Source organism: Toxorhynchites rutilus, chromosome 2 (assembly GCF_029784135.1).
Source record: "Toxorhynchites rutilus septentrionalis strain SRP chromosome 2, ASM2978413v1, whole genome shotgun sequence".
Classification (NCBI taxonomy): domain Eukaryota; kingdom Metazoa; phylum Arthropoda; class Insecta; order Diptera; family Culicidae; genus Toxorhynchites; species Toxorhynchites rutilus.
This window is the reverse complement of record NC_073745.1, coordinates 178,398,549-178,424,712: the sequence shown is the minus strand read 5'-3', so window position 1 is coordinate 178,424,712 and position 26,164 is coordinate 178,398,549. Positions and strand designations below refer to the sequence as shown.

The 26,164-nt window shown below is 40.5% G+C and overlaps 2 protein-coding genes across 5 annotated transcripts in view; one reads left to right on the top strand and one right to left on the bottom strand.

Annotated features, from left to right (window-relative positions):
- LOC129771063 (probable tRNA N6-adenosine threonylcarbamoyltransferase, mitochondrial) overlaps positions 1-19,216 on the bottom strand; it is an 86,945-nt gene extending 67,729 nt beyond the window's left edge. Inside the window, exon 1 of the mRNA XM_055774353.1 lies at positions 18,769-19,216. The gene's annotated coding sequence lies outside the window, so the exon portion shown is untranslated. The remainder of the gene's footprint in view (positions 1-18,768) is intronic.
- Positions 2,726-26,164, top strand: part of LOC129771060 (unconventional myosin-XV) — a 124,680-nt gene continuing 101,241 nt past the window's right edge. Inside the window, exons 1-3 of one of the 4 annotated variants that reach the window (XM_055774346.1) lie at positions 2,726-2,869; positions 3,147-3,453; positions 21,255-21,436. In XM_055774346.1, coding sequence (XP_055630321.1) covers positions 21,311-21,436 — 126 coding nt within the window. In that variant the 5' untranslated portion in view covers positions 2,726-2,869; positions 3,147-3,453; positions 21,255-21,310. Of the gene's footprint in view, positions 3,454-21,254; positions 21,437-26,164 lie in introns of all 4 variants that reach the window. The other 3 variants (XM_055774347.1, XM_055774348.1, XM_055774349.1) reach the window with 3 other exon arrangements.

Genomic DNA, 26,164 nt, shown 5'->3' with positions numbered 1-26,164 from the left:
GTCAATGATCGAAAGTTGAACTTCGCTGTAATGTTGTTATTGTGTATTTTTCCGATTTTATAGGCATTTATTTGAAGAAGAGGATATAATTGAATGAAAAAACTCCAGAAAAAATGTTTCTTCGTCTTTATTCAGTTTTTATAGTCAACTAATTAAGCCTCCTCAAAACAGAGTAATGTTTTATACTCCAACACAAATAATGCAATTCGACATTTTTCGGATTTTTTATTAAAAGTAAGCAACTGATTTTTTTTTCGAAAATTCATGAAAAGAAAAGCTAGAAAATAACATAAAAATGTATTAATCGATTGTGTGAGAATCAGAACATACCATAGCTCCATGCTCGAGACAAACATGTTTTTTTACATTTCATGCAGTTGTATCGTGTTTTTCGGATCTTTTTTGAAAAGAAGAATGTATGACGACCTTCTAGATAGTGGAATTTCAAGTTTTCATATTGCTAATATTCTTCGTCTCTGAGTTCCTGGGAAACTTAGAATTAATGCCTGCTTTTTATGGGGCACAAAAAGATGATATAAAAGGATTTCTAGGAAATTCCTGCGACTCGTTTTCTTGTCGATATTGTTCATTGTATATGTAGCGTCATCTGCTAGATATCGTTGCAGCCCCTGCGTGACAGTCGCAACGTAACACGTTTTGTTGCACACGATTCCATACTAATGCGAATCGATTTGTTCCAGTTCAATACTCAATTGTCCCGTCTGACCATTACGCTTTTGATGGTCAGAACTATAGACTATAGAAATGAATTCCTCTATTGTTTTACTTTGGATATAAAAAGATAGCTTGTAGAGAATACACTAGATTTTATCTCGAATATTTACGCGTGTTGTTTCAATCGATATCCGATCCCACGAAAGTCCATATTCAAATAATTGAAGCCACATATATTGTATAAAAATATCCCAGAACTGTAACTGTAAAAAATAACCATAAGCCACCGGTTAGTTTACAGTTCGCAGTTTACAATTCTTCCACAATTGCATTTCTTTCACAAGTGTGTATATGACCATTGTATTTAGCGAATAACTATACGAGAGTCAAATATTTGTATTTTTCTTTCGCACGTATGAATATAACAACAAATATATGAATCCATTCAATCCGGTGACAAAAAGGACTAAAATCAAATAAGAATAGTCCAGTAATGATCCTATGCATTATATTCAATAAATATTCCACGCCATTAACTTTATTTTATACATTTCATTGAAGAATATTCTAAAATAGGAAAAAAGTCAATTGTCCAAAAATACTCCTATACTCGCGTCGGTGTCTCAGACCGGAAGTGTAAAAAGTGATACACCTCCTCTTCGTAACAACACATACAATACGCTAAACGATGACGAACGACGAATAACAAAACTAGAGAGAATCGCAAAGTCGTATTGATATTTTCTGAGAAATGAACAAATAATTGATTTCTCGGTCTCACAGACCTATGCGCGAGTATAGGAGTGCTAATACAAACATACAGACAAACAAAAATTTGTTTGAATTAATTTTTTTTTCGCACAGTCGTATTGATATTTTCTGAGAAATGAACAAATTATTGATTTATCGGTCTCACAGACCTATGCGTGAGTATGGGAGTGTTAATACAGACATACAGGAAAACAAAAATTTGTTTGAATTAAAAATTTTCTCTTCGTGTTTGATAATAATTAACTTAATAAATAATTATCGCACCGCAAATGGAAAGACAAAGAACTACACTAAGTTATGTACAAGGTTAATTTGTTGCTTGGACGAAACAAAAAAGTTTGAATTTTGGCATCGATTTCAAAAACGGGATTTTTATAGTGTTTTGCAAAATCTGCTGTAATTCTGCAAATATTGCAGTAAGTTCTGATGTGTTTGCATGTAATTTTTGCCCAGTGTAACCCCTAAACCCCTGTGAACTAAACCTCACGTGATACGTAAGCCGTTTTTAGCTGATCAATCAAAGTTTGAAATTAATTAGAGGAGCACTTTATCGCAACATAATACCAGAAATACAAAATGCCCTCGAAATGAACGATTCACAACTTTCATTCCTTAACTTCAAAGTTTAAGCTGTAAAATGATGTACGCTGAGACAAAAACCCTACTTCTTTTAACAATATTTTCGGCCAGTAGTTAGAATTTCATAGAAATGATATCCCTCAAAAACCCACGTACGCTATCATACTGAAATGTCTTCACATATTTCATAATGTCTTTAAAATGTCTTCGCAAAATCAAATGTCTTCACAGTAAGTCAAATGTCTTCAAAATGAAGACATGTCTTCAAACCTGGCATCCCTGCTTTGCACTCTGTTCCTTTAATTGTTTTGTCAAATAGAATGGGCCCTTGACAACTGTAGGACTTCCAAGTTACGCTCCCAAATTTTGAAGTTAGTTTGAAGCTGTTACTAATGTTATTGTGGTATCTTCTGATAGAGACTCTTCAAAGTTTAAATAAGTTGAAATATTGCCACACATATAAATATTTTTTTTCGCTGCATTTGGAATATTACTTCATTATTTTAATCAGCCAAAAACATCTCCAATTTTTTTGGGCTTCTAAAAAGAAAAAAATCACGCGATTACTGGTTGATACAAACGCACCTTCATGTTTAAAAGCACAGCACCTGATCCTCGAAAGTGTGTTAGTTAGGAAAGATGTGCAAAGATTTGTTGTACAATTCTCTGCTCTCGCATACATAAAACGCTGTCTGTTTTCGCTCCTTAACTGGCGGGCAAGTCTTTCTACTTACTGTTAAACGCCCTAAAGATCGCGATCGGTGCAGTTGGTTTCAGTCAAAGTTGAGTTTATTTCGGGATGTGAATAATTTTATCGCTATATTATTGGATAATTGATGAAAATGTAAGCATTGATCTGTTTGATGGTTGATGAATGGAACATTTTCTCGGTGGATCTTTCGATGAATAGCAAACGATCATTCGAAGATCATAGATCATTGCCGTACGATTTTGCTACGTGTACATTTTTTGTTGTGACGACAGTTAAGGAATGTAGGAGCGTTTTTCATCGACGTCTTCTGGTGGAATGTTTCAATACATTTTCTATACTAATGTGATGTGATTTTTTGGTGAAATAATACAATGATGAAGTGATTTTTACCAGCATTTTTAATTTTTAGTGACGACATGTATATGAAAACATTGTAAACAATAGTAATTATATGTTTTAAATCTCTTAATGAATCTGTGCTTATGAATGATTTAATTGAAACGAAAAACAAGTGACGTGACATTTTTTTTGGACTCAACGCTCACATGTCCACATTCCAGCATAGCAGTTCTATAGACATAAATACCATCGTAGTTGTATGCATTCATACATATGAATTGCAGAAGTGACGATCGTATAGCAAAACTAACATAGCAGGTAATGCACATGTGTTGAATAAAATATTTGTGAGAAAGAATTTTCTTCGAAACGACCAGGTAATTTTTATTGTTATATTCATATGTAGGACACATCTTATCACTGTCTTCTGTATGCAATTATGACTAACTCTTATGTTTTGCAACAAATAATCAAGTATATCAATGCCAATTGCAAGAACTTAATACGTTATGTATCTCGTGTTCGTAAGCAATTCGTTTCTCCGTTTGAGAATTTCGATGTACCATTGCGTTTGCAATATAACATCACTTTTTCAAAAATGTGTTTTCGGGCGAGTCGCGGACAAGGACACATTATAGACTGATTTGCTCGAGTAACTATCACGAAAATATGTCTTCCGTCGTCAGTTAGCCCCCGGTTCGTTTTATTTGATCTGCTTGTCATTTAGTGTAAAAATGTAATCATTGTACTTTATAATGTATAACTGAAAGAAGATCTTGACGGACTATTTATAAGGTTTACTATTTTTGATGGCTTCAATAGTTGAAGAATGAAATCTTCCAAGAATTCCAATACAATATTTTAGCTTAATAATACTTTTAGCTAGAAAGAAGCCAAACTGAGAAGTAGAGCTAATTTCTCCTATCTTCGAAAGCACGACTTGGCATACAACGGAATGAGGAATGAATCGATGGTTAATTCAGATTATTTCTTATCTATGAGTCCGGTTCGTTCAACTGTCCAACTATTGATTATCAGATTCAGAAACTATGCAAAGCAGAATGCATTATCCTGCTGAAATATTGAGCCTTATTCCCGAATACACTACACGTGAAAACAATGTGTAGTGAGTACATCCATATTCCGGATTACACGCCACTGTAAACATTCGGTAGAATTCATTATCAATACACCGAGTTCATCCACCGATGTTATTCTGGTTTACACTTCACGCTCTCTTTTGTGTAAACAGCGATTCCTCGTGCTCATCATAATCGCCGATCATACACTCTCCCGAAAAGTTAGTGTATATGACAAGCTTTTGACGTAGGACTACGTCTAACCGGAAGATATAGGGGGTGAAATGGAAATCTAGGCACTGAACAAGTAGGAAAAAATGCAAGATTTGGAACGCTTATAACTCGAGCATTTCTCAATAGATTGCAAAGATTTTTGCATCAATTGATAGGAAATATATCTACGCATCTATCATAACGAATAACATTTCGTTTTTCTTGAGATAAATAATTGAATAATTGTGAAATATCAAGCATTGTCAAAATGCACTATGTGCCCATTTTTGATTGGTCCATTTTGTGCTCCTCAAATCGTACCGACCAAAACGGGCAACCAGAGCAGCAGCGAAATAGAATGAAGCACGATTGGAAAGGAAAAAGAAAAAAATGAACGAAACATTGGTCGCAGTCTCACACATGCGTAATTCTCGAGCCAGCCAGTCAGCTTAAAAATCCCCGCTCCGCTGCCGTAACGATCATTCTCATTCAAACCGTACACCACATCGGTTCGCATCACAACACATCAACAAACCAACCCAAGCAGCCATGTCTGGACATGGTAAAGGAGGAAAAGTGAAGGGAAAGACAAAATCCCGCTCGAACCGTGTTGATCTGAAGTTCCCCGCAAGGGTAGCTAGGCCAAGCGCGTTAGTACCAGTGCACCAGTCCACCTAGCCGGCGTTATATAGTTTCGGCCGCCGAAGTGATCGAGTTAGCTGCTCGCTGCTCGCGACGATAAGAAAACCCGCATTCGGAACAGAACACATTCGGTTCGGTGGACATCAAGGCAACAGGCAGTTGCAGCGAGTGGCGAGTGGCAAACGCAATCGCAAAACGGCATCAGGTAGCAGAAGAAAAAAGTTTGTTCTTTATACAAACTGCTTTGGTGGCAAATCCAGAACAAGGCGGCATCGAGGGCGTTCGTAATGTTTTTTTTTTCAAAACCACGAGTACTTCTTCTTCTTCTTCAATGGCACTAACGTTCCTAGAGGAACTTCGCCGTCTCAACGTAGTATTACTTGCGTCATTTTTTATTAGTACTTAGTTGAGATTTCTATGCCAAATCACACGCCTTGAATGCATTCTGAGTGGCAACCTCTAGAATACGCGTGATCACAGTGCAAGTCGGAGGAAATTTCTTTGACGAAAAATTCCCCCGACCAGAACGGGAATCGAACCCGAACACCCGGCATGTTAGTTATGACGCTAACCACTCGGCCACGGGAGCACAACCACGAGTACTAAGTTTTCTAAATTGGAACCATTCCATAAAACACGGCGCTTATCAGGGCCATTAAACCTTTCAAAAAAGAGTTTACGAAATACAGTTCAATGCTTTCTAAAATAATATCCAAAATAATAATAAAACACAAATTGATTTTTTCATAATTTGTTTGCCAGGATCTGATGAGTATGTGAATTTGGCAGTTGTTCTGAGCTTATTGATAGTTGGGGACTTTTCTGATTATTCCATTTTCATTTTTTTTTGTTTCCAGATTGAAAGTACAGTAATTTACTATTAGTTCGACATTTAGCTAATTGGACGGACATGTAATGCGACTTATTTAGTTGGACATTTTTGTAAACATAGAGATCCAAATTATGACCCCACATTGAAAGTCGACACTGTACCACTGTCATCGCAAATGTTCAATTACAGGTTAAAATCGCCTCCAATGCGACACTGAGTGGCGCTTCGACACGTCGCATTGAATGTAATTTACTGTACAACATGTCACAAAGCTGGATGGGAAGAAATTTTCCAACTGTGAAAGCTGTGGTGAGTGGCAACAAATCGCTAAACAGAAAGGTTTAGCCGAACAAGATGGGAATATCGAGTGATAACAAAACAATAAACTCTTTACATTGAAGATAATTTTGTGATCCTGCATGTGAATCCAACGAGCGAACAAATCGTAATGAATGTATTTTTCTTTCTTTCTTTCTTTGTTTTTAAGAGGCTTTAAACTTTGTCATCGCTCCCTTTTAACGCTCATTCGTTCGTCTCATTGGACTCGCCCCTCTGGCTGAGTCTGCCGATTTGTCTCTATCCTGTGAGTGTGTACCGCTAGAGTATAAAACACGCGGACCCCAAAAAATATCTTATTTTCTTTCAAACCGTAAACCCGTGTGGTGCCGTGCCGGAGCACCAGTATACCTAACAGCGATTATAGAGTTTCGGCCGTCGGAGTGCTCGAGTTGGCTTGCAAAGCTGCTCACGACAATCAGAAACCCCGCATCAAGAACAGAGCAGCTTCGGTTCGGCGCTCATCAAGGCAACTTTTTAGTGAGTGGCAAAGTGTTTCTCCGTCACGTCGCATTAAATTTAATTTACTGAACAACATGTCACAAGCTGGATGGGAAAAATTTTCCAACTGTGAAAGCTGTGGCGAGTGGCAAACGCAATAGCTAAACAGGAAGGTTTAACCGAACAAGATAGGAATATCGAGTGATAACAAAAACAACACCAAAGGTTCTTTTCAGAACCATCAACATGTTCATAAAGAGTAAAAACAGTAAACTAATCCATTTTTCAGGTAGATAGGTAGGTATTCACGTAGGCGAAGAAAATAAAACAAATTATTTAAAATATATATTTAACAAAAGCTGGAAATGAACACAGGGTCATTTTGGTATCCACTCCACATTCCACACGATGTTCATTTTTACACTTCACGATCGGTGGAAACGCAAAAAAGTGAAGTGAGATGTAAGCGTAGTGGGAACGTAAGTGTAAGTGGTTACGGGAATAAGGCCCATCTTCTTCTTTCGTGGAGGCGATCTGGCGTAGTGGTAACATCCATGCCTCTCACGCTAATGGTTGCGAGTTCAATTCTCGCTGTACGGAGCACTGCGCCGAAAAGTATGCACATCGCGTTGGTGTGATCGAAGAGCAGTATGAATTTCATGTCATCTTAAGACGGCGCTCGTACACACAGCTCGTCGCGCGGATGTCGTCTATAGACATCGCTTGTAACGAAAGGGTTAATCCTTATAAAATGCTTCGCATCAGTTGCGTCGAGTGGAGCTTTCGCACCCGGTGCAGAAGTCTCCCACATCCACTCCCCTCTTCGCTATCTGTAAATTGTGTATGCCGAATGGTGAAGTATTTGTATACAAACGCAGAGATTGCTGTCGGCAAGATGAAAAAGAAAAAGTAGCGCGTCTAACGAACAGTGATTGGACATGAGTCGGGAGAAGGTGCGAATGAAGACCCGACTCAAGTCCAGACTTTTGAACTATGGTTTGAGGCTAACCTTAGGGATAATTGAGTGGAGCCACAGGCCCAATTCATCTTCGTTCCATTTGCGTTGCCTGTTAACGATGGTATTTTCACGAACTAAAGAATAAAATTCATTGAAGGCGATTTGACGCTGATAAATTTCGCCTTCAATTGCACCTACCTTTGCTAATGAGTCAGCCCTCTCATTACCCGGAATTGAGCAATGTGAAGGGACCCAGACAAAGGTAATGACATAACAGCGTCGGTTAAAGCACTCAAAATTTCTCGTATTCTCTCAAGGAAGTACGGCGAGTGATTTTCCGGCCTCACTGAACGGATAGCTTCGACAGAGCTAAGACTATGCGTTACAATGTAATAGTGTTCAACAGGTCGTGAGGCGACGCTGTCCAGCGCTCAGTGTATTGCTGCCAACTCAGCAATATACACTGAGCAAGGATTCTGAAGACTGTGGGAGGTGCTAAAAAATTCGTTGAAAACTCCAGTGGGCTCATTCATAGAGGACCCATCAGAAAAGTACATATTGTCACAATTGACACGCCCATACTTTGCACTGAAGATCGTAGGAACGATCCCCGATCGATGATAATCTGGAATTCCATGGATTTTTTCCTTCATGAACAGATCAAAATGTACAGAGGAATTGATGTAGTCAGGAAAACAAACACGGTTGGGAATATACGAAGAAGGATCAACCTGCATGGAGATGAATTCATGATCTGAAGTCATGAATCCAGAATGAAAATTTAGCCCGATCAGCTGCTCAAAATTTCCGATCACCAATGGGTTCATAACCTTACACCGGATGAAGAACCGAAGAGATAATAAATTGAAGCGATCTTTTAGTGGGAGTACGCCTGCCAAAACCTCGAGACTCATGGTATGCGTTGAGGGCATACATCCCAACGCAATACGGAGACAAAGATACTGAATTCGCTCGAGTTTAATGAGATGTGTTTTGGCAGCTGATTGAAAACAGAAACTGCCATACTCCATCACTGAGAGAATAGTTGTTCGATACAACATTATAAGATCTTCGGGATGGGCTCCCCACCAGGTGCCGGTAATTGTACGGAGAAAGTTTATTCTTTGTTGGCATTTTGACGTGGGACTACGTCTAACCGGAATATATTGGGGTAAAATGAAAACCTAAGCACAGAACATGCAGGAAAAAATGAAAGGTTTCGAATGATTATAACACGAATATTTCTTACTGGATCAGAAAGATGTTTGTATCAATTGTTAGTGAATATTTCTACGCATCTATTAATAAAATGTTATTTTTCATCAGATAAATAATTGAATAACTGTAACATGTTAAGCGTAATCTAAACGCCCTAACTGCCTCGTTTTGATTGGCCCGATTTACGGTTTTCCCAACACAGACTTTAAAACCAAGCAGCCTTGGGGAAATCGGCATTGCAAATACATGAAAGTAAGAGGACTTTTGTTCTCACCGAAATGTGTTCCCTAACACAGACTTCAAAACGAAGTAGCGTTGGAGAAATCGGCATTCCAAATACATGAAAGTCGGGGGCATTTTTGTTCCTACTGAAATGTGTTTTCCAAACACAGACTTCTAATCCATGGGGCGTGGGGAAATTGGCATTACGAGTACATGCAAGTCGGCGGTATTTTTGTGGTGACTGAAATGTGTTTCCCCGTCATAGAACCGAGGTGTTTGAGGAAATCGGCAATGCAAATACATGCAAGTCGGGGGAATTTATGATCCGACTGAAATGTGTATGCACAACACAGACTTTAAAATCAAGGTGTCTGAGGAACTCGGCTTTGTTAATAAATGAAAACTACGAGTACTTTTGTACTCGCTTGCCCTTAAGCAGACTAGAATGTTTCCCGAACACGGTCTTCTAAATTTTGGAACCTGGGAAAATCGTGCGGACGGTATAATTACTAAGCTAAGGTAGTTCCACGTTAACCTTGCGGTTATATCATATATACAACCCACCGATTTTTTTTACTCAGATACCTAATATGGGCCCCCAAGTACATTTGGAGTCGAACCAGACCCCAAGATACTTGAATAACATAGCATGAGTGATCGGTTTACCCAAAAGTTGGAGCTTTGGTTTTGCTGGTCTATGCTTCCTAGAAAAAAACACCATCTCTGTTTTCTCCGTGGAGAATTCGATCCCTAGCCCAATGGCCCAGGTTGAAAAATTGTTCAAAGCATCTTGTAAGGGTTCTTGCAGGTCGGATTCGTTTTATCCTACGACAGACACCACTCCATCATCTGAAAGTTGTCTTAGGTTGCAATTTTGTGTAAGGCAATTGTCAATATCGCTTACATAGAAGTTGCACAACAGGGGGCTTAAACATGAGCCCTGGGGGAGTCCCATGTAGGAGATCCGACTTACTGTCGAATCCTCATGAGAAAAAATCAAATGTTTCTCACAAAGCAAGTTATATAACATATTATTCAATAGAGGCGGTAGATCCCGAGAGTGTAATTTGTCTGACAAAACTTCTATTGAAACAGAATCAAAGGCCCCCTTTATGTCCAAGAATACTGAAGCCATTTGTTTTTTTTCGGCGTAAGCCAAAAAAAGCCAACGCAAAACAATCATTCGTCCCCTTGCCCCTGCGGAACCCATATTGTGTATCTGAGAGTAGGCCATTCGTTTCAACCCATCGATCAAGGCGAAACAAGATCATTTTCTCCAACAATTTCCGTATACAAGACAGCATTGCTATTGGGCGGTACGAATTGAAGTCGGACGCGGGCCTTCCGGGTTTTTGAATAGCTATAAGTCTTACTTGTCTCCAATTATCTGGAACAATATTATGCTCCATGAACCGATTGAATAAATTCAACAAGCGATGTTGCGCCACATCAGGGAGGTTTTCCAACAAGTTGAACTTAATTCTATCCGTTCCTGAAGCCGAATTGTTACAAGAAAGGAGAGCAAGAGAGAATCCTACCATCGAAAACTCGGAATCAAGATCGCACATATCGTGTGGTATATCTCGAACAATTTTTTGCACAGGAGCGGAATCAGGACAAACCTTCCGTGCAAAATTGAAAATCCATCGATGTGAATATTCTTCGCTATCATTCGTTGAAGAGCGATTTCTCATGTTTCGAGCCACTTTCCATAATTTTTTCATTGACGTTTCTCGTGACAAACCTTCCATGAAATTTCGCCAATAAGCACGTTTTTTCCCTTTGATCAGGTTTTAAAATTGATTTTCAAGGTCCAAATACGATTGAAAATTTCCAAGGGTTCCACGTTTCCGAAAAGCTTTGAATGCGTTCGATTTATCCTGGAAAAGCTTGGAACATTGGCTATCCCACCATGGATTGGGAGGTCTTCGACGAATAGTGGAGCCTGGGATGGGTTTCGTTTGAGCGCGAACCGCGCTGTCATAGATTAAACGAGAAATTAAGTTATATTCCTCCAATGGAGGCAAATTATCTCTGGAATTGATGGCTACAGCAATCGCGTCCGCATAATTTTTCCAGTCAATGTGTCTTGTGAGTTCATATGCCATGTTTATAGATTCAGAAGAATTCGACCCAATGGTGATGGAAATTTTGATTTGCAAGTGATCACTATCGTTGGGGTCCTGGATTACATTCCACTTGCAATCTAACGATAGTGAATTCGAGCAAAGCGAGAGGTCAAGAGCACTTGGGTTAGCAGGAGGTTTAAGTACACGTGTTGTTTCCCCAGTGTTCAAAACGGTCATATTGAAGCTGTTACAAAGATCATATATCAACAGTGAACGATTGTCGTCGTACTGTTCCCCCCAGGCAGTTCCGTGAGAGTTGAAGTCTCCCAAGATCAATCGTGGCTCAGGAAGGAGTGAGCACATGTCAACAAGTTGCTTGCGGCTAACCGCAGCTCTCGGAGGCCAATACAAGCTGACAATACAGAGGTCTTTTCCTCTGATGATATACCAATAGGTGGAAGGTCAATTCGAAAAAAATGAGTGGCACTTATTGATCCCCAATAGCACCCCTCCGTATCTGTCATCACGGTCCAAGCATATAATATTGAAATCATGGAAAGAGAGATCATCTCGCGAAGAAAGCCAATTTTCCTACAGAGCAAAAACATCACAATTGAACTTATGAATTAAAAATTTGAATGTATCCAATTTAGGGATAAGACTACGACAATTCCACTGTAAAACAGTGATATCTCCGACCTCTCTATTTGAGTTAGACATCAAGAGAGATAACCATTGCAAGGAGGGGCCATGTTTGCATAAATTGTTGCAAAATGGTCTTTATTACTGGAAGCATTGAGATGACAATGGTTCTGATGGAGTCGGAAACATGAAAACACTTGAAGATTTGATCCAAAAGGTCAGACAACTTTATAAATCCCGATTGGGAAGTTGAGCTGGACGGAAAAATAGGGACAGTTGGGGTTTTTGATGTCCCCTCGAGTGCCGGGTCGTTCGAAGGTGAACTATTGCCACGGAAGCCAGGGGGAACTTGATTTTGCTTGTCCGCTGCACTCGGTTTTTTAGGCAAGCTAACAGAGGGTATCACCAGAGGGACTTGTCCTTGAACTTTGGGAGTGGTCACATTTTTGCGCCGGGCATTCCCTTGGAAAATGAACGGTAAACCCCCGTTAGCTGTGTCCGCTTCCATTTCGTCAACGGGCAACGTGGCGAAGGCATTTTGTGTGTTGATTGGTTGTTGTTCTTGAGCCAGTGGAGAAGCGCCCTTTAAAATTTCCGCAAAAGTGCGCTTCGAGCGTTCCTTCAAAGAGCGCTTCTGTTTATCCCAGCGACTCTTATAAGATCCACAAGCTGAGAGCTCGTGTGGGGATCCCCCGCAATATGGACATTTATGCTCAGTCGCACTGCAGGATTTCCCCTCATGTTGCTCTCCGCAAGTGGCACAGCGCTCCTTGTGGGCGCAATAGTCTGCTGTATGACCAACTGACTTGCATTTGTTGCAAGTCATGGGCTTTGGCACGAAGAGTCGCACTTAATTTATCCACCATAACGTAGTCAGGGAGGGCGGAACCAGCAAAAGTTACTCGAAACGAGTCGGACGGCATGAATTTTTTTTCTTCCCCATTCTGGGAAACTTTTTGGCAGTCCAAAATTTTAATTTGTTTCAAAGGGAGCTGTTTAAATCTGCCATCTCCCCTTTTTATTATTTCGCTCGTCAGACCCGTTTCCGTAATCACCCCCGAAATTTCTACGTTATGGCAGGGCACATAGGCGCGATATTCTATAACAAACCTATTTTCGACAACAATATCGTTGGCGTGCTTCCGATTAGCCACGACAACACGCAGTTTGTTCTGTCTAACCTTGGAAATTTCAACCACGGAAGAGTAATATCTTGCCAGATCTTTCGAAATTTCCCTTTGGTTTGGGCCGGAAGAAAATAATCCATGGGCCAGATCCAGGTGCATCTTCTGGATAGACCTTGACACGGGGAGAGGAAGCAACTGCGGGGGAGGACGAGGTCGATTGTTGAGCTGCAGCGGGATCAGTAGGGCTGGGAGGCAAGTTCGGGAGTTGAGCGGAAGCGGAAGCGGGAGATTGAATGGGTGAAGAGGGAAGGTTTGCAAATTTTTTTGAGGGGGGCTTGTTTAGGAGGATTAACTCTTTCTCTAAAGATATATCTTCCGAGGGTGGAACGCGTTTAAGCGATTTTACAGCTCCCGTGGGGGGGGGGGGGGGTTAACAGTGGATTCAATCTCCATGTCAACGGTTCCTCCTTCATCTGCCATTTAAAGTGGCAGATGTACTTTTTTACTTAACTTTTCATTTTTTGACGTAGGATTACGTCTTTCGGGAACATATTGGGGTACAAATTGAAAAACGAATATCGATCGCATCGTGAAAAATGTCCAATTTCAAACGCTTATTGCTCAGTCATTTCATGACGGATTGATGAGATTTTTACATCAAAACATTGCGGCACTCTATAACAATTTTTCACCTTGAATAAAATAATTTATATCATTTAATTAACTATCGAACAATTGAAAAATCTCAACCCCTATCCAAACGGTACTGATTGGTCGAAATTGACGTCATTTCTTTTTCGCCTGCTTCGCTTCTTGTTGAGCGAGTGGGGGGCGCCTATTTCTCACATACCAACTGAGGACGGTAGCAATTTTGGATTTCTCATTCTCGTTCAACGCTCAGATCGGTAAACATCTGGGCTTCTAGTGTGCAGTGCTCTACAAATCAACCAACACCATACGGTGCGGCAAAGGAGAGGAAGCCATCGGCAACCAATGATGGATGCGGTGCGGCAAAGGGAGCAAAGAAGAGGAAGCAGCGGAGAGCATCGAATTAAATCTAGTGTGCATTGCTGGTGCGCTCCTCTTCACATCAACAATTGGATGCGGTAAAGGAAGCAGAGGAGCGAAGTGCATTGCATCGCATCGTATCACACCCGCTATCCGTCGTTTAGCTCGTCGTGGTGGTGCCAATCAAACCCTCGCAAATCGACGCACAGAAGCCGATGGCGCCAAAGTCAACGAAAGCATCAGCGAATCCGTAAAAGCTACCGCTCCCAAAACTAAACTGCTACATCCGACTGAAACGCAGCAGATTCCGTACAACCCATTAAACCATTCCAGACCTTCTCAGGACTATCAATTTGTTTTGAAACAAAAGAGTTTATTTTACTGTTTTCCACTTACCACAAAAACTATACAAAACCGATCAAAAATACTGTTTATTTTCACATTTTCTACTAACAACTAACATGGAACGTATCACGTCAAAATCATACGTTTCATCAACCACCTTTTACTGGATTTGGCAAAAGAAGCGAAGGACATATGCATGCATGTATATAACGGAACGCTCCTGTCATACACAGCCCGTTAGGGACGAATGGCCTTTGGGTTAAAGTCCCTTCAAAAACAAGAACGAACGATACACAGCCCGTATCAGACAAATGCATGGAGGAATTCTATAAAATAAAAATAATATTCTTGCGGTGCCTTTGCGCCAACTACACGGGCGAGTAGCACCTCAGTAGCAAAAAATGTCGAAGTTCGTGACATCTGGTAGCAATATTTTTCTTCTTTTGAATTATAGAGACTTTAAACTTTACGTTCATTCGTCTCTAGCCCTGAGAAGGGCCCTTGCGTAGAAAACTAGTTCATACTCTTTCTCGACCTACCTTTAGAAAGACATTTTCATTGTCGTTCAGCACTCCTCAGCAAACGAGTCGGCGGCACCAAGCGACGCCATGAGCAATATTCATTTAGGGAGGCAGATTAATCTCCCAACGAACTAGCAGGCCCGAAGGCAGTTTTGAATTGATAAAATTTAAATGTATTTATTTTGACGTAGGACTACGTCTAACCGGAAGATATAGGGGGTGAAATGGAAATCTAGGCACTGAACAAGTAGGAAAAAATGCAAGATTTGGAACGCTTATAACTCGAGCATTTCTCAATAGATCGCAAAGGTTTTTGATTCAATTGATAGGAAATATATCTACGCATCTATCATAACGAATAACATTTCATTTTTCTTGAGATAAATAATTGAATAATTGTGAAATATCAAGCATTGTCCAAATGCACTATGTGCCCATTTTTGATTGGTCCATTTTGTGCTCCTCAAATCGTACCGACTAAAACGGGCAACCAGGGCAGCAGCGAAATAGAATGAAGCACGATTGGAAAGGAAAAATAAAAAAAAATGAACGAAACGTTGGTCGCAGTCTCACACATGCGTAATTCTCGAGCCAGCCAGTCAGCTTAAAAATCCCCGCTCCGCTGCCGTACCGATCGCTACCTCTGCTCTCGGATTCTTTGTGTGGACACCGACTGGACAACATCGTTGCTGGATGAGCTGGACGGCGAGGGATCGAGTGCCTTTCTCAAGGCAAGAGGGTGGAGGTGGTGGCGCTGGAGTAGAGTAGAGTAGAGTTTTCAAAGGGCCTTTCTCAAGGCTAGAGACGAATGAACTGCAAAAGTTTAAAGTCTCTATAATACAAGACCTTCCTTCCTTCCGTAACGATCATTCTCATCCAAACCGTACACCACATCGGTTCGCATCACAACACATCAACAAACCAACCCAAGCAGCCATGTCTGGGCATGGTAAAGGAGTAAAAGTGAAGGGAAAGGCAAAATCCCGCTCGAACCGTGTTCCCCGCAAGGGTAGCTAGGCCGAGCGCGTTAGTACCAGTGCACCAGTCCACCTAGCCGGCGTTATATAGTTTCAGCCGGCGAAGCGATCGAGTTAGCTGGCAAAGCTGCTCGCGACGATAAGAAAACCCGCATTCGGAACAGAACACATTCGGTTCGGTGGACATCAAGGCAACAGGCAGTTGCAGAACAAGGCGGCATCGAGGGCGTTCGAAATGGTTTTTTTCAAAACCACGAGTACTGTTTTCTAAATTGGAACCATTCCATAAAACAAGGCGCTTTTCAGGGCTATTAAACCTTCCAAAAAAGAGTTTAGGAAATACAGTTCAATGCTTTCTAAAACAATATCCAAAATAATAATAAAACACAAATTGATTTTTTCATAATTTGTTTGCCAGGATATGATGAGGATGTGAATTTGGCAGTTGTTCTGAGCTTATTGATTTTCACCAATTCTTAAATTGCTTCTAGATTGAAAGTACAGTAATTTACACTTATCTCGACATTTAGCTAATTGGACGGACCTGTAATGCGACATATTTAGTTGGACATTTTTGTAAACATAGAGTTCGGGGTCCAAATTATGACCCCACATTGAAAGTCGACACTGTACCACTGTCATCGCAAATGTTCAATTACAGGTTAAAATTACCTCCAATCCGACAATGAGTAGTGGTAATGCGACGTGCCATTGAATGTAATTTACTGTAAAATATGTCACAAGCTGGATGGGAAGAAATTTTCCAACTGTGAAAGCTGTGGCGAGTGGCAAATGCAATCGCTAAACAGAAAGGTTTAGCCGAACTAGATATCGAGTGATAACAAAACAATAAACTCTTTAGATTGAAGATAATTTTGTGATCCTGAAAAGGACCCTTTTTAGCCTGCATGTGAATCCAACGAGCGAACAAATCGTAATGAATGTATTTTTTTACCATCGCTCCCTTTTAACGCTCATTCGTTCTTCTCGTTGGACTCGCCCCTCTGGCTGAGTCTGCCGATTTGTCTCTATCCTGTAAGTGTGTACCGCTAGAGTATAAAACACGCGGACCCCAAAAAAATATCTTATTTTCTTTCAAACCGTAAACCGTGTGGTTGTACGGCATCGGCATCGTGGACGTAACAAAGGAGGACAAGTTAAAGGAAAGGCAAAGTCTCACTCGAACCGTGCAGGTCTCCAGTTCCCTGTTGGTCGCATTCACTAATTGCTCCGCAAGGGTAACTAGGCCGAACGGATTGGTGCCGGAGCACCAGTACACCTAACGGCGATTATAGAGTTTCGGCCTTCGGAGTGCTCGAGTTGGCTTGCAAAGCTGCTCACGACAATCAGAAAACCCGCATCAAGAACAGAGCAGCTTCGGTTCGGCGCTCATCAAGGCAACAATTAGTTTCAGTGAGTGGCAAACGCAATCGCAAAACGGCAGCTGGTAGAAGAAGGTAAAAGTTTGTCTATACAGACTGCTTTGGTGGCAAAAGCAGCCACCATAAACCACGGCGCTTTTCAGGGCCATTCAACCTTTCAAAAAAGAGTTTACGAAATACAGTTCAATGTTTTCTAAAATAATATCCAGAATAATAATAAAACACAAATTGATTTTTTCATAATTTGTTTGCCAGGATATGATGAGTATGAGAATTTGGCAGTTGTGCTGAACTTATTGAAGGTTGGGGACTTTCCCGATTATTCAATTTTCACCAATTCTTAAATTGCTTCTAGATTGAAAGTACAGTAATTTATATTTAGCTCGACATTTAGATAATTGAATGGACCTGTAATGCGACATTTTTGTGACCATAGAGTTCGGGGTCCAAATTATGACCCCACATTGAAAGTCGACACTGTACCACTGTCATCGGAAATGTTCAATTACAGGTTAAAATCGCCTCCAATGCGACACTGAGTGTTTCTCCGGCACGTCGCATTAAATGTAATTTACTGAACAACATGTCACAAGTTGGATGGGAAGAAATTTTCCAACTGTGAAAGCTGTGGCGAGTGGCAAACGCAATAGCTAAACAGGTTTAACCGAACAAGATGGGAATATCGAGTGATAACAAAAACACAACACCAAAGGTTCTTTTCAGAACCATCAACATGTTCATAAAGAGTAAACAGTAAACTAATCCATTTTTCAGATAGATAGGTAGGTATTCACGTAGGAGAAGAAAATAAAACAATATATTTAAAATATATATATTTAACAAAAGCTGTCCCCTTTGTATAGTCCTACGTCACTCCGGTTATGTCCCCGACATTACCCACCCGTCTTTTTTTGACGTAGGATTACGTCTTTCGGGAACATGTTGGGGTATAAATTGAAAATCGAAAAATCGAGCACATCGTGAAAATTGTCCAATTTCAAACGCATATTTCTCAGTCATTTCATGATGGATTGATGAAATTTTTGCGTCAATCGATTACGCCACTCCAAAACAATTTTTTATATTGAAGATAATAATATATGTCATGAAACTAACTATCGAACTATTGAAAAATTTCAACCCCTATCCTAACGGAAATAACCACATCTGATTGGTCGAAATTTACGACACGTGTGGCGGGTCCCTAACAGAGACATCAAAACCAAGCTGCCTGGGAGAAATCGGTTTCGCAAATACATGATAGTAGGGGGAGCTTTTGCTCCCACCGAAATGTTGCTTCGTGGAATTGCATATCAATGACTGATCGTGTATTGTGAAAAATTTATCACAAGTGTAAGTGTAAAATATATGGTAGCAGTTGTGTTGAAAATTACTTGATATATGAAACGATTTATTTCAATTTTCATAAATAAAAACCAAGGTGTGTTCCCGCTCGAGAACGGGTCGTTTGGTCACCAAATCATTATCAAAGAGTTTAACGATGTAATTCTTCAAACATATCCAAAATCAACAGATAGCCTAACGGAATCCTACGTCAACTATGCGGTCGTGTCTCGGACACAACCCTCCTATGACTTTTTTGTTGTTGATTTTTTCTTAACCTAATAACCTTAACCTAATAACCTTAACCTAATGAAATTAATAATACTTATTTTGCACCCAGTGCGAATCCAATGGTTTCCAACTCGAATCGCGTGTCAATCGTTCAGTACAGCTGGGTGTATCGCACCACAGCACGATGATGGTGTCGATTACGAGAGGCGACAAATTCACCAGCACACAGCGCCCGCGGTGCAGGCCTTCTTCCTCCCGCTTGTTGTGATTGCTTCGATACAATCCACTCGCAATATAGGGAATCCCGTTAGGATGCGATGATCACTTCACCAGCCACGAGAATAACGATATCACTTCCACGATGCTCGATAACGATATATATATATGCGTCCGGCGGCTTCGAACTTAGGAAGACGAGTGAATTGTGTTTGTTGATAGGTCCAATTACAGGTCACAATCGTCTCTAATGCGACACTGACTGGTGCCTCGGCATGCCCAATTAGAGGCAAATCACTGTACTAAAGTCAACCCATTTGTTTTTTTATAATTTTCCTCCGTACGTACGATAAAACGATTTCTGTAAAAAATCGCCTCGGAAAACAACTGCAACAGGAACAACCCCTCAGACAAAGTGTAAGGTCACAAGCAAGGCGCTTATATAAATGTATAACAGGTGAAGCAACGTCATCACTTCAATAAGAAGGGGATTACGGTTTGTGGAGCGGGGGTTGTTTGTTTTGTTATTGTTAGGATACGACATTTTTGCATTTTCACATGCGAGAGTAGTGGATGAACTGGATGAGAATGAAATTCTACGAAATCATCCCTTCTTTTTCACATAAATTCGCGAAAGCCAAACATAGTAGGCATCGTTCGAATAAGCGTCGTAGCAGTTTGTAGAGAGCCGCCGGCAGCTATTTGTAAACAATACCGACAGCAATTCCAATATGACTGAAAGTGCATTTCATATGATTGTTACGCCTGGTATATATAGAGGCACCTTGGTCACAAGTAGGCTAGAAATATTTTGATACGGAAAAACATCATGAGTACAAGGCGGTCTGTGATACCGTGCGCGACTATACGATTTATGCTTTTACGCGCTGAATGTGCAAACCTAAATACCTATCATTGTGAAAATGTCGTCAGATTATGGTGCAATAGTTTTGAATTGCAATGAAAGATATAATTCAAAACAAAAATTAACCGGGCAAACGTAATACACCCGGCTACACAGCGCATGTTACAAAGGATTTATTAAAAAGAAAGTTTGTTGAACGAGAAATGGACCTGTCGATTGGCCGTCTCGTTCCTGCGATTTGACGTCATTGGATTCCTTTTTATGAGGCTATATCAAGTCACTGGTCCAAGCCAACAAGCCAGCAGCTAGCTTTAAAAGAACTCAGGGAAATAGGGTCCAACGGATCGATCGCTGTTGACAAGCGCGTGGTGGTCATGTGACCGAAATCGAATTTCATTTCTCAAATGTAAGAATTGAACTACAGACAGAATAAATTTGAATTAAATATCTTAAAAAACCTGTGTTTTGTAAAAATAAAAATTGACAACTTCTCAATGAAAGACCCGTTATATCGGGGTTTTCAATAAGAGCACTACAAAAGTTTTTTTTAAATGAAACAAAAACGGGTTTGGATATCAATGAAATTCTCTATTCATGTGAAAGTAAATTTGACGTCCATACATAGAACTCGATTTCTTTTGCATGGCCACCACGGGCACGCTTGCAGAAGTACAGACGCTGAACCCAATTATCGACGGTTTTCAAGCTTAAATCGGTCGATACTGCTGCAATTTCATGTTCGATATTGGTAAAAAGTTCATCAATCGTCGCTTTGTTGGCATAGACCATAGACTTGACGTAGCCCCACAGGAAACAGTCCAACGGCGTCAAATCGCACGACCGAGGCGGCCAATTGACTGGGCCATTTCGTTATATAACACACTCACCAAACTTGTTTTTCAATAAATCGATTGTTAAACTCGCTGTGTGGCTTGTGGCGCCGTCCTGTTGAAACGGCATATTGTTGAAGTCCATATAATTAAATTCGGACCAAAAATATTCGGTTATCATTGAGCAGTAGCGATTCCCATTCACAGTAACGTGCCGGTCTTGATCATCACGGAAGAAGTACGGCACAATGACGCCGCCGGACCATAAACCGCACCAAACTGTATTTTTTTCGGGAGGCAATGGTACCTCATGGAGTACGTGTAGAGTAGCCTGACCAATAACGCATATTTTGCTTATTGACGAAGTAATTCAGCCAGAAATAAGCCTCATCGCTGAAGATGATTTAAACTCTTAAAGTTGAGGCCATTGATTCCGAATTTCGGTAGTAAATTTTAATAATATCGACTCGTTTTTTGATCGTATATCTTTTCATTATGAAATGGCAAACCTTACTGAAGAGAAATGTCAAGAGAGCGGGAGAAAATATGGCGTCGTTTGCTGTTCCTATTGGTCTACTTTTGTACCGTCCCTATTGAAATACCCTTTATTTATTTTTATATATCTAAGTTTCATTCATATTCTTTTGATTGTAATACTGTATTTATTTCTCATCTTGCAGATATGACTACTTTCACATAAACGGTGACGATATAGGGTAATCCAACTAAATCCAAGATGGATTGGACCACCGGAGATTTAGTGTGGTTTGACTCTGGACTTGGCCATCCACTACCAGGGGAAATATATGAAGTACATCGTGCTGCACAAGTAATCATCGTTCAAGCTCTCATCAATGGCAAGGTAAAGATATATTTTCTCATTTTTAAAAGACGAGTGGGTAATGTCGGGGACATAACCGGAGAGACGTAGGACTATACCAAGGGATGTCCATTGTTCGAATACCATGGAGCACAGATCCCAGAATTACCAACTTTTCATGCACAAAATTAAAGAATAGAATAAAATCTCAGCACACGACAAATTTTGATTGTTTCGTATTTGCATCTAAACACTCAAACGCGGTGCAAATGATGTAGGGGTTATTGTTCAGCCGGCAACGAACACACACTGGATGGCAAGCATATCGTAATAGGTATTTACCGTCTGGTATCGTGATATAATTTGGTTTTGCATTCCTCATGAATAACTGTGTTCTACTAGACAAGTATTTCAAGTATAGTGGACAAGTATTTCAAGTATAGTGTAATTTTGTAGTGGCGGCCATCTTGGATTTCCAAGATCATGAAATACGCAGATTTATAATGACTGCAGAGATAAAGGTGTGCTCCAAATTTCAGATCAATCGGTACCCGGAAAGGGAGTCAAATTTGAATTAATGTGGTACAGCGCTATAGGCAAACATGTTACATACAAATATATCACAGCTAAATAAAACCGTTGAAAAACTCCATCATTCAATCAAATCGAGCGCGATTAGCCTCTCCTTCACTCGGCGCGACGGTTTTAACACACTTCGATAAGCTCTCCTGCTCCACATCGCATAGAAACTCCTGTCTCTTCCTCTTGTAGTATCGCACCACATACATCCCCTGCAAATGCAGCGATATCTCTTATACTCAAAATCAACCTCAAGATATCGTCTTTCCTGCTTGGCGTCCGATGGTAGAATGTGGCCAAGCACCACCATCGCTCACTTTATATAACCATTTAGTTAACGTTGTAGCGACCGCCTATATTTATTCATAATCTCTTTTTCGTCCCCCACCTTCACTTTGTCCATACGTTTCGCCCGTTCCCGTGGTTGCTTGTAATGAATAGCTGTTCGCTGCGGGAGCGTAGGCAAAAGGTATGGGAAAGTAGGGAATTCTTTCTTCCAATTTTTCATCAATTTGAACTTTATATGAGCTGAGAACCCGTAATGTGTAGCATATAAACAATTGCTGAGGATACTTCCTATCAATGTGTGTATTTGGAACCAAAATCCATTAATTAATTGAGGAGGTATTAGCGTTCAAAAACTGAACACTTTTGCACACTGAAATATTAAAATGGGCCCCTATAGTGAACGGTTAGACGTAGTCCTACGTCAAAACAGTGGAAGTCGATTCAGTCCATTCTCGCTCGTGCTCTAGTTGATCCCTTCCGAATAATAGGATTTGTCTGTGTCTGGAGAAAAGCTATTCGTTTGTTACCGTCGAAATACGGAACGTGTGTCACCACAGTAGAGTTTGTTTTTTGTATAAAATTTGTTTTTTTCGAACTGTTCTTTATTATTATTGTTAGAATTAAATTGATTGTATTGAAAAATGAAATTGTATTACTAACCCCACTATGGTATACCCACTGTGCCACAATCAGTTATCGGAAAGCAACGCGGTGCTGATGTGCAACTTTTTGTTTTGCACCCAGCTGAACTCTCACTCATTGCGCACAGCTGCGCCCGGACGAATCAACGCGCACCGAAACAAAATTGAACTGTTTAGTTTCAACACCGTTCGCTTTAAAGTTCGAACATCCTTTCTGCACCGTATCCTTACACCGGTGTATATGCCCAATTTTAAACCGCGCTCGAATCTTGTTTGTCTGCTTTGCTTTCTCTGTTGAGGCGGTGCGTATGGGGACGCGCGGTTGTTTTTATGCTTTGCTTAGAACGAACGAAGGCAAAGCGTGCGCTAGAATTTGATGTGTATATGTGTGTGTATAGAATGAGACGCGCATCAGTGAGAAGTGAGAAGAAATGTTTAGTATCTGATTCTGCGCCGGGTACATTTTGTGCTGTCATGCTTATGAATTTTGTGCTCTTCGTACCAAGATAGAAAAAGAGTTTTCTTTGAGCTGGATGAAAATTAAACTCAAGCGCAGCGCTGAGTTTGTTTTCTGAAGACTGGCCACAATGACGGCGTAACGGCTGAATCAAGGCGCCTAGAAGCATATCCTAAAGCGAGGCCGTTTCGTCACTAAGTTGGTTAGGGGAGCGGTATATCAGACAGACTGATCACGAGCGAGCTTGGGCACAAGCGTATTGTGTTTTGTTTCCAAACAAAACACAGTAGACGTCCAAGATGGCTGAGAGTGGTTTTAGCAAGTTGGCCCACCTTAGGATATACATCTAGGCGCCTTGGCCTGAACGAGAATTATAGATCCCGCCAAGATGTTACTGTCACTGGTGTCACTGGCGGAAACCGAAAGGATAAAAGAAATGGAAAGGGGGAGGAGGGAAAGGACGGAAATGGAAGAGAAAGAGGTTTCAAGGAAAGCAAAAAGGATTGGCTTGGCCATTAATGCCAGAGATAGAGAGCGAATTAGACGGAAAAGTTTGAGAAAAGTTATATGAAGTGAATAGTGGTGTGGTGAAAAAAGACGGGTGGGTAATGTCGGGGACATAACCGGAGTGACGTAGGACTATACAAAGGGGACAGCTTTTGTTAAATATATATTTTAAATATATTGTTTTATTTTCTTCTCCTACGTGAATACCTACCTATCTACCTTAAAAATGGATTAGTTTACTGTTTACTCTTCATGAATATGTTGATGGTTCTGAAAAGAACCTTTGGTGTTGTGTTTTTTTTATCACTCGATATTCCCATCTTGTTCGGTTAAACCTTCCTGTTTAGCTATTGCGTTTGCCACTCGCCACAGCTTTCACAGTTGGAATATTTCTTCCCATCCAGCTTGTGACATGTTGTTCAGTAAATTACATTTGATGCGACGTGCCGGAGAAACACTTTGCCACTCACTGAAACTAATTGTTGCCTTGATGAGCGCCGAACCGAAGCTGCTCTGTTCTTGATGCGGGTTTTCTGATTGTCGTGAGCAGCTTTGCAAGCCAACTCGAGCACTCCAACGGCCGAAACTCTATAATCGCTGTTAGGTATACTGGTGCTCCGGCACCAATCCGTTCCCTTGCGGAGCAATCAGTGAATGCGACCAACAGGGAACTGGAGACTTACACGGTTCGAGTGAGACTTTGCCTTTCCCTTAACTTGTCCTCCTTTGTTACGTCCACGATGCCGATGCCGTACAACCACACGGGTTTACGGTTTGAAAGAAAATAAGATATTTATGATGATGATGTTGAATTAAAGAGGCTTTAAACTTTTCAGTTCATTCGCCTCTAATAAGATATTTATTTGGGGTCCGCGTGTTTTATACTCTAGCGGTACACACTCACAGGATAGAGACAAATCGGCAGACTCAGCCAGAGGGGCGAGTCCAACGAGACGAACGAATGAGCGTTAAAAGGGAGCGATGGCAAAAAAATACATTCATTAAATCTAACAAATAAATTGGCGTATGTATGTGTATGCATCTATAAACATATAACATACAAAAATATTAAAACAAATAAAAATATATAAACATAAACATCTTCCATATATAACTCACAAATTAACTTTTTCCAGCATATGCAGCAGTACTACATAATCAAACAGCATACCTTTTAAACATATTATTGTTTTGTTTACTAAATTCTAACCACACTAATTCATACTTATCCAGCATTTTACTAACACCATTAAATTCAACTACATTTATAAATCATCCAACATCACATCATTCCTTCCCACTCTATCCCACCCCTTTTCCTTACCTTTCCTTTCCTTATCCTCCCCACCTCCCCCTCCCCCTACATTTCCTTTTGATCTAGAGCTAGGTTCTACGATGCTTTGTCGCTGCTTTGGTACTCAATAATAACAATACAATTACGTTACAGCTCATATTAAACATCTTATATGGCATAGGATACTTTCCTACCTTCGCCCGGTTTTACATCTGAGCAGACAGGTCCGCTGAATATGGTTTTTTTTTCTTCTTTTTCACCAGCCTCCTCAAGACTGGTGCTCAATGGCTCTTCTCAGAGCTAGAGGCGAATGAACTGAAAAGTTTAAACCCTTCTTGAAAGGCGTTAACGTTCCCTGTGGAACTTTTGCCGTCTCAACATATGCATTAACTAGCATCATTCATTAATACTTAGTTGAGATCTCTTAAGCCAAATAACACGCCTTGAATGTATTCCGAGGGGCAAGCTCTAGAATACGCGTGACCACAGTGCAAGTCGGAGGAAATTTCATTGACGAAAAATCCTCCGGCCAGAACGGGAATCGAACCCGAACACCCGGCATGATAATGTGAGACGCTAACCACTCGGCCACGGGTGCACCTAGTTTAAACCCTCTTAAAGCCAAAAAGAAGAAGAAGAAGAAGAAAATACATTCATTACGATTTGTTCGCTCGTTGGATTCACATGCAGGCTAAAAAGGGTCCTTTTCAGGATCACAAAATTATCTTCAATCTAAAGAGTTTATTATTTTGTTATTACTCGATATCCCCATCTTGTTCGGCTAAACCTTGCTGTTCAGCGATTGCATTTGCCACAGCTTTCACAGTTGGAAAATTTCTTCCCATCCAGCTTGTGACATATTTTACAGTAAATTACATTCAATGGCACGTCGCATTACCACCACTCAGTATCGGATTGGAGGTAATTTTAACCTGTAATTGAACATTTGCGATGACAGTGGTACAGTGTCGACCTTCAATGTGGGGTCATAATTTGGACCCCGA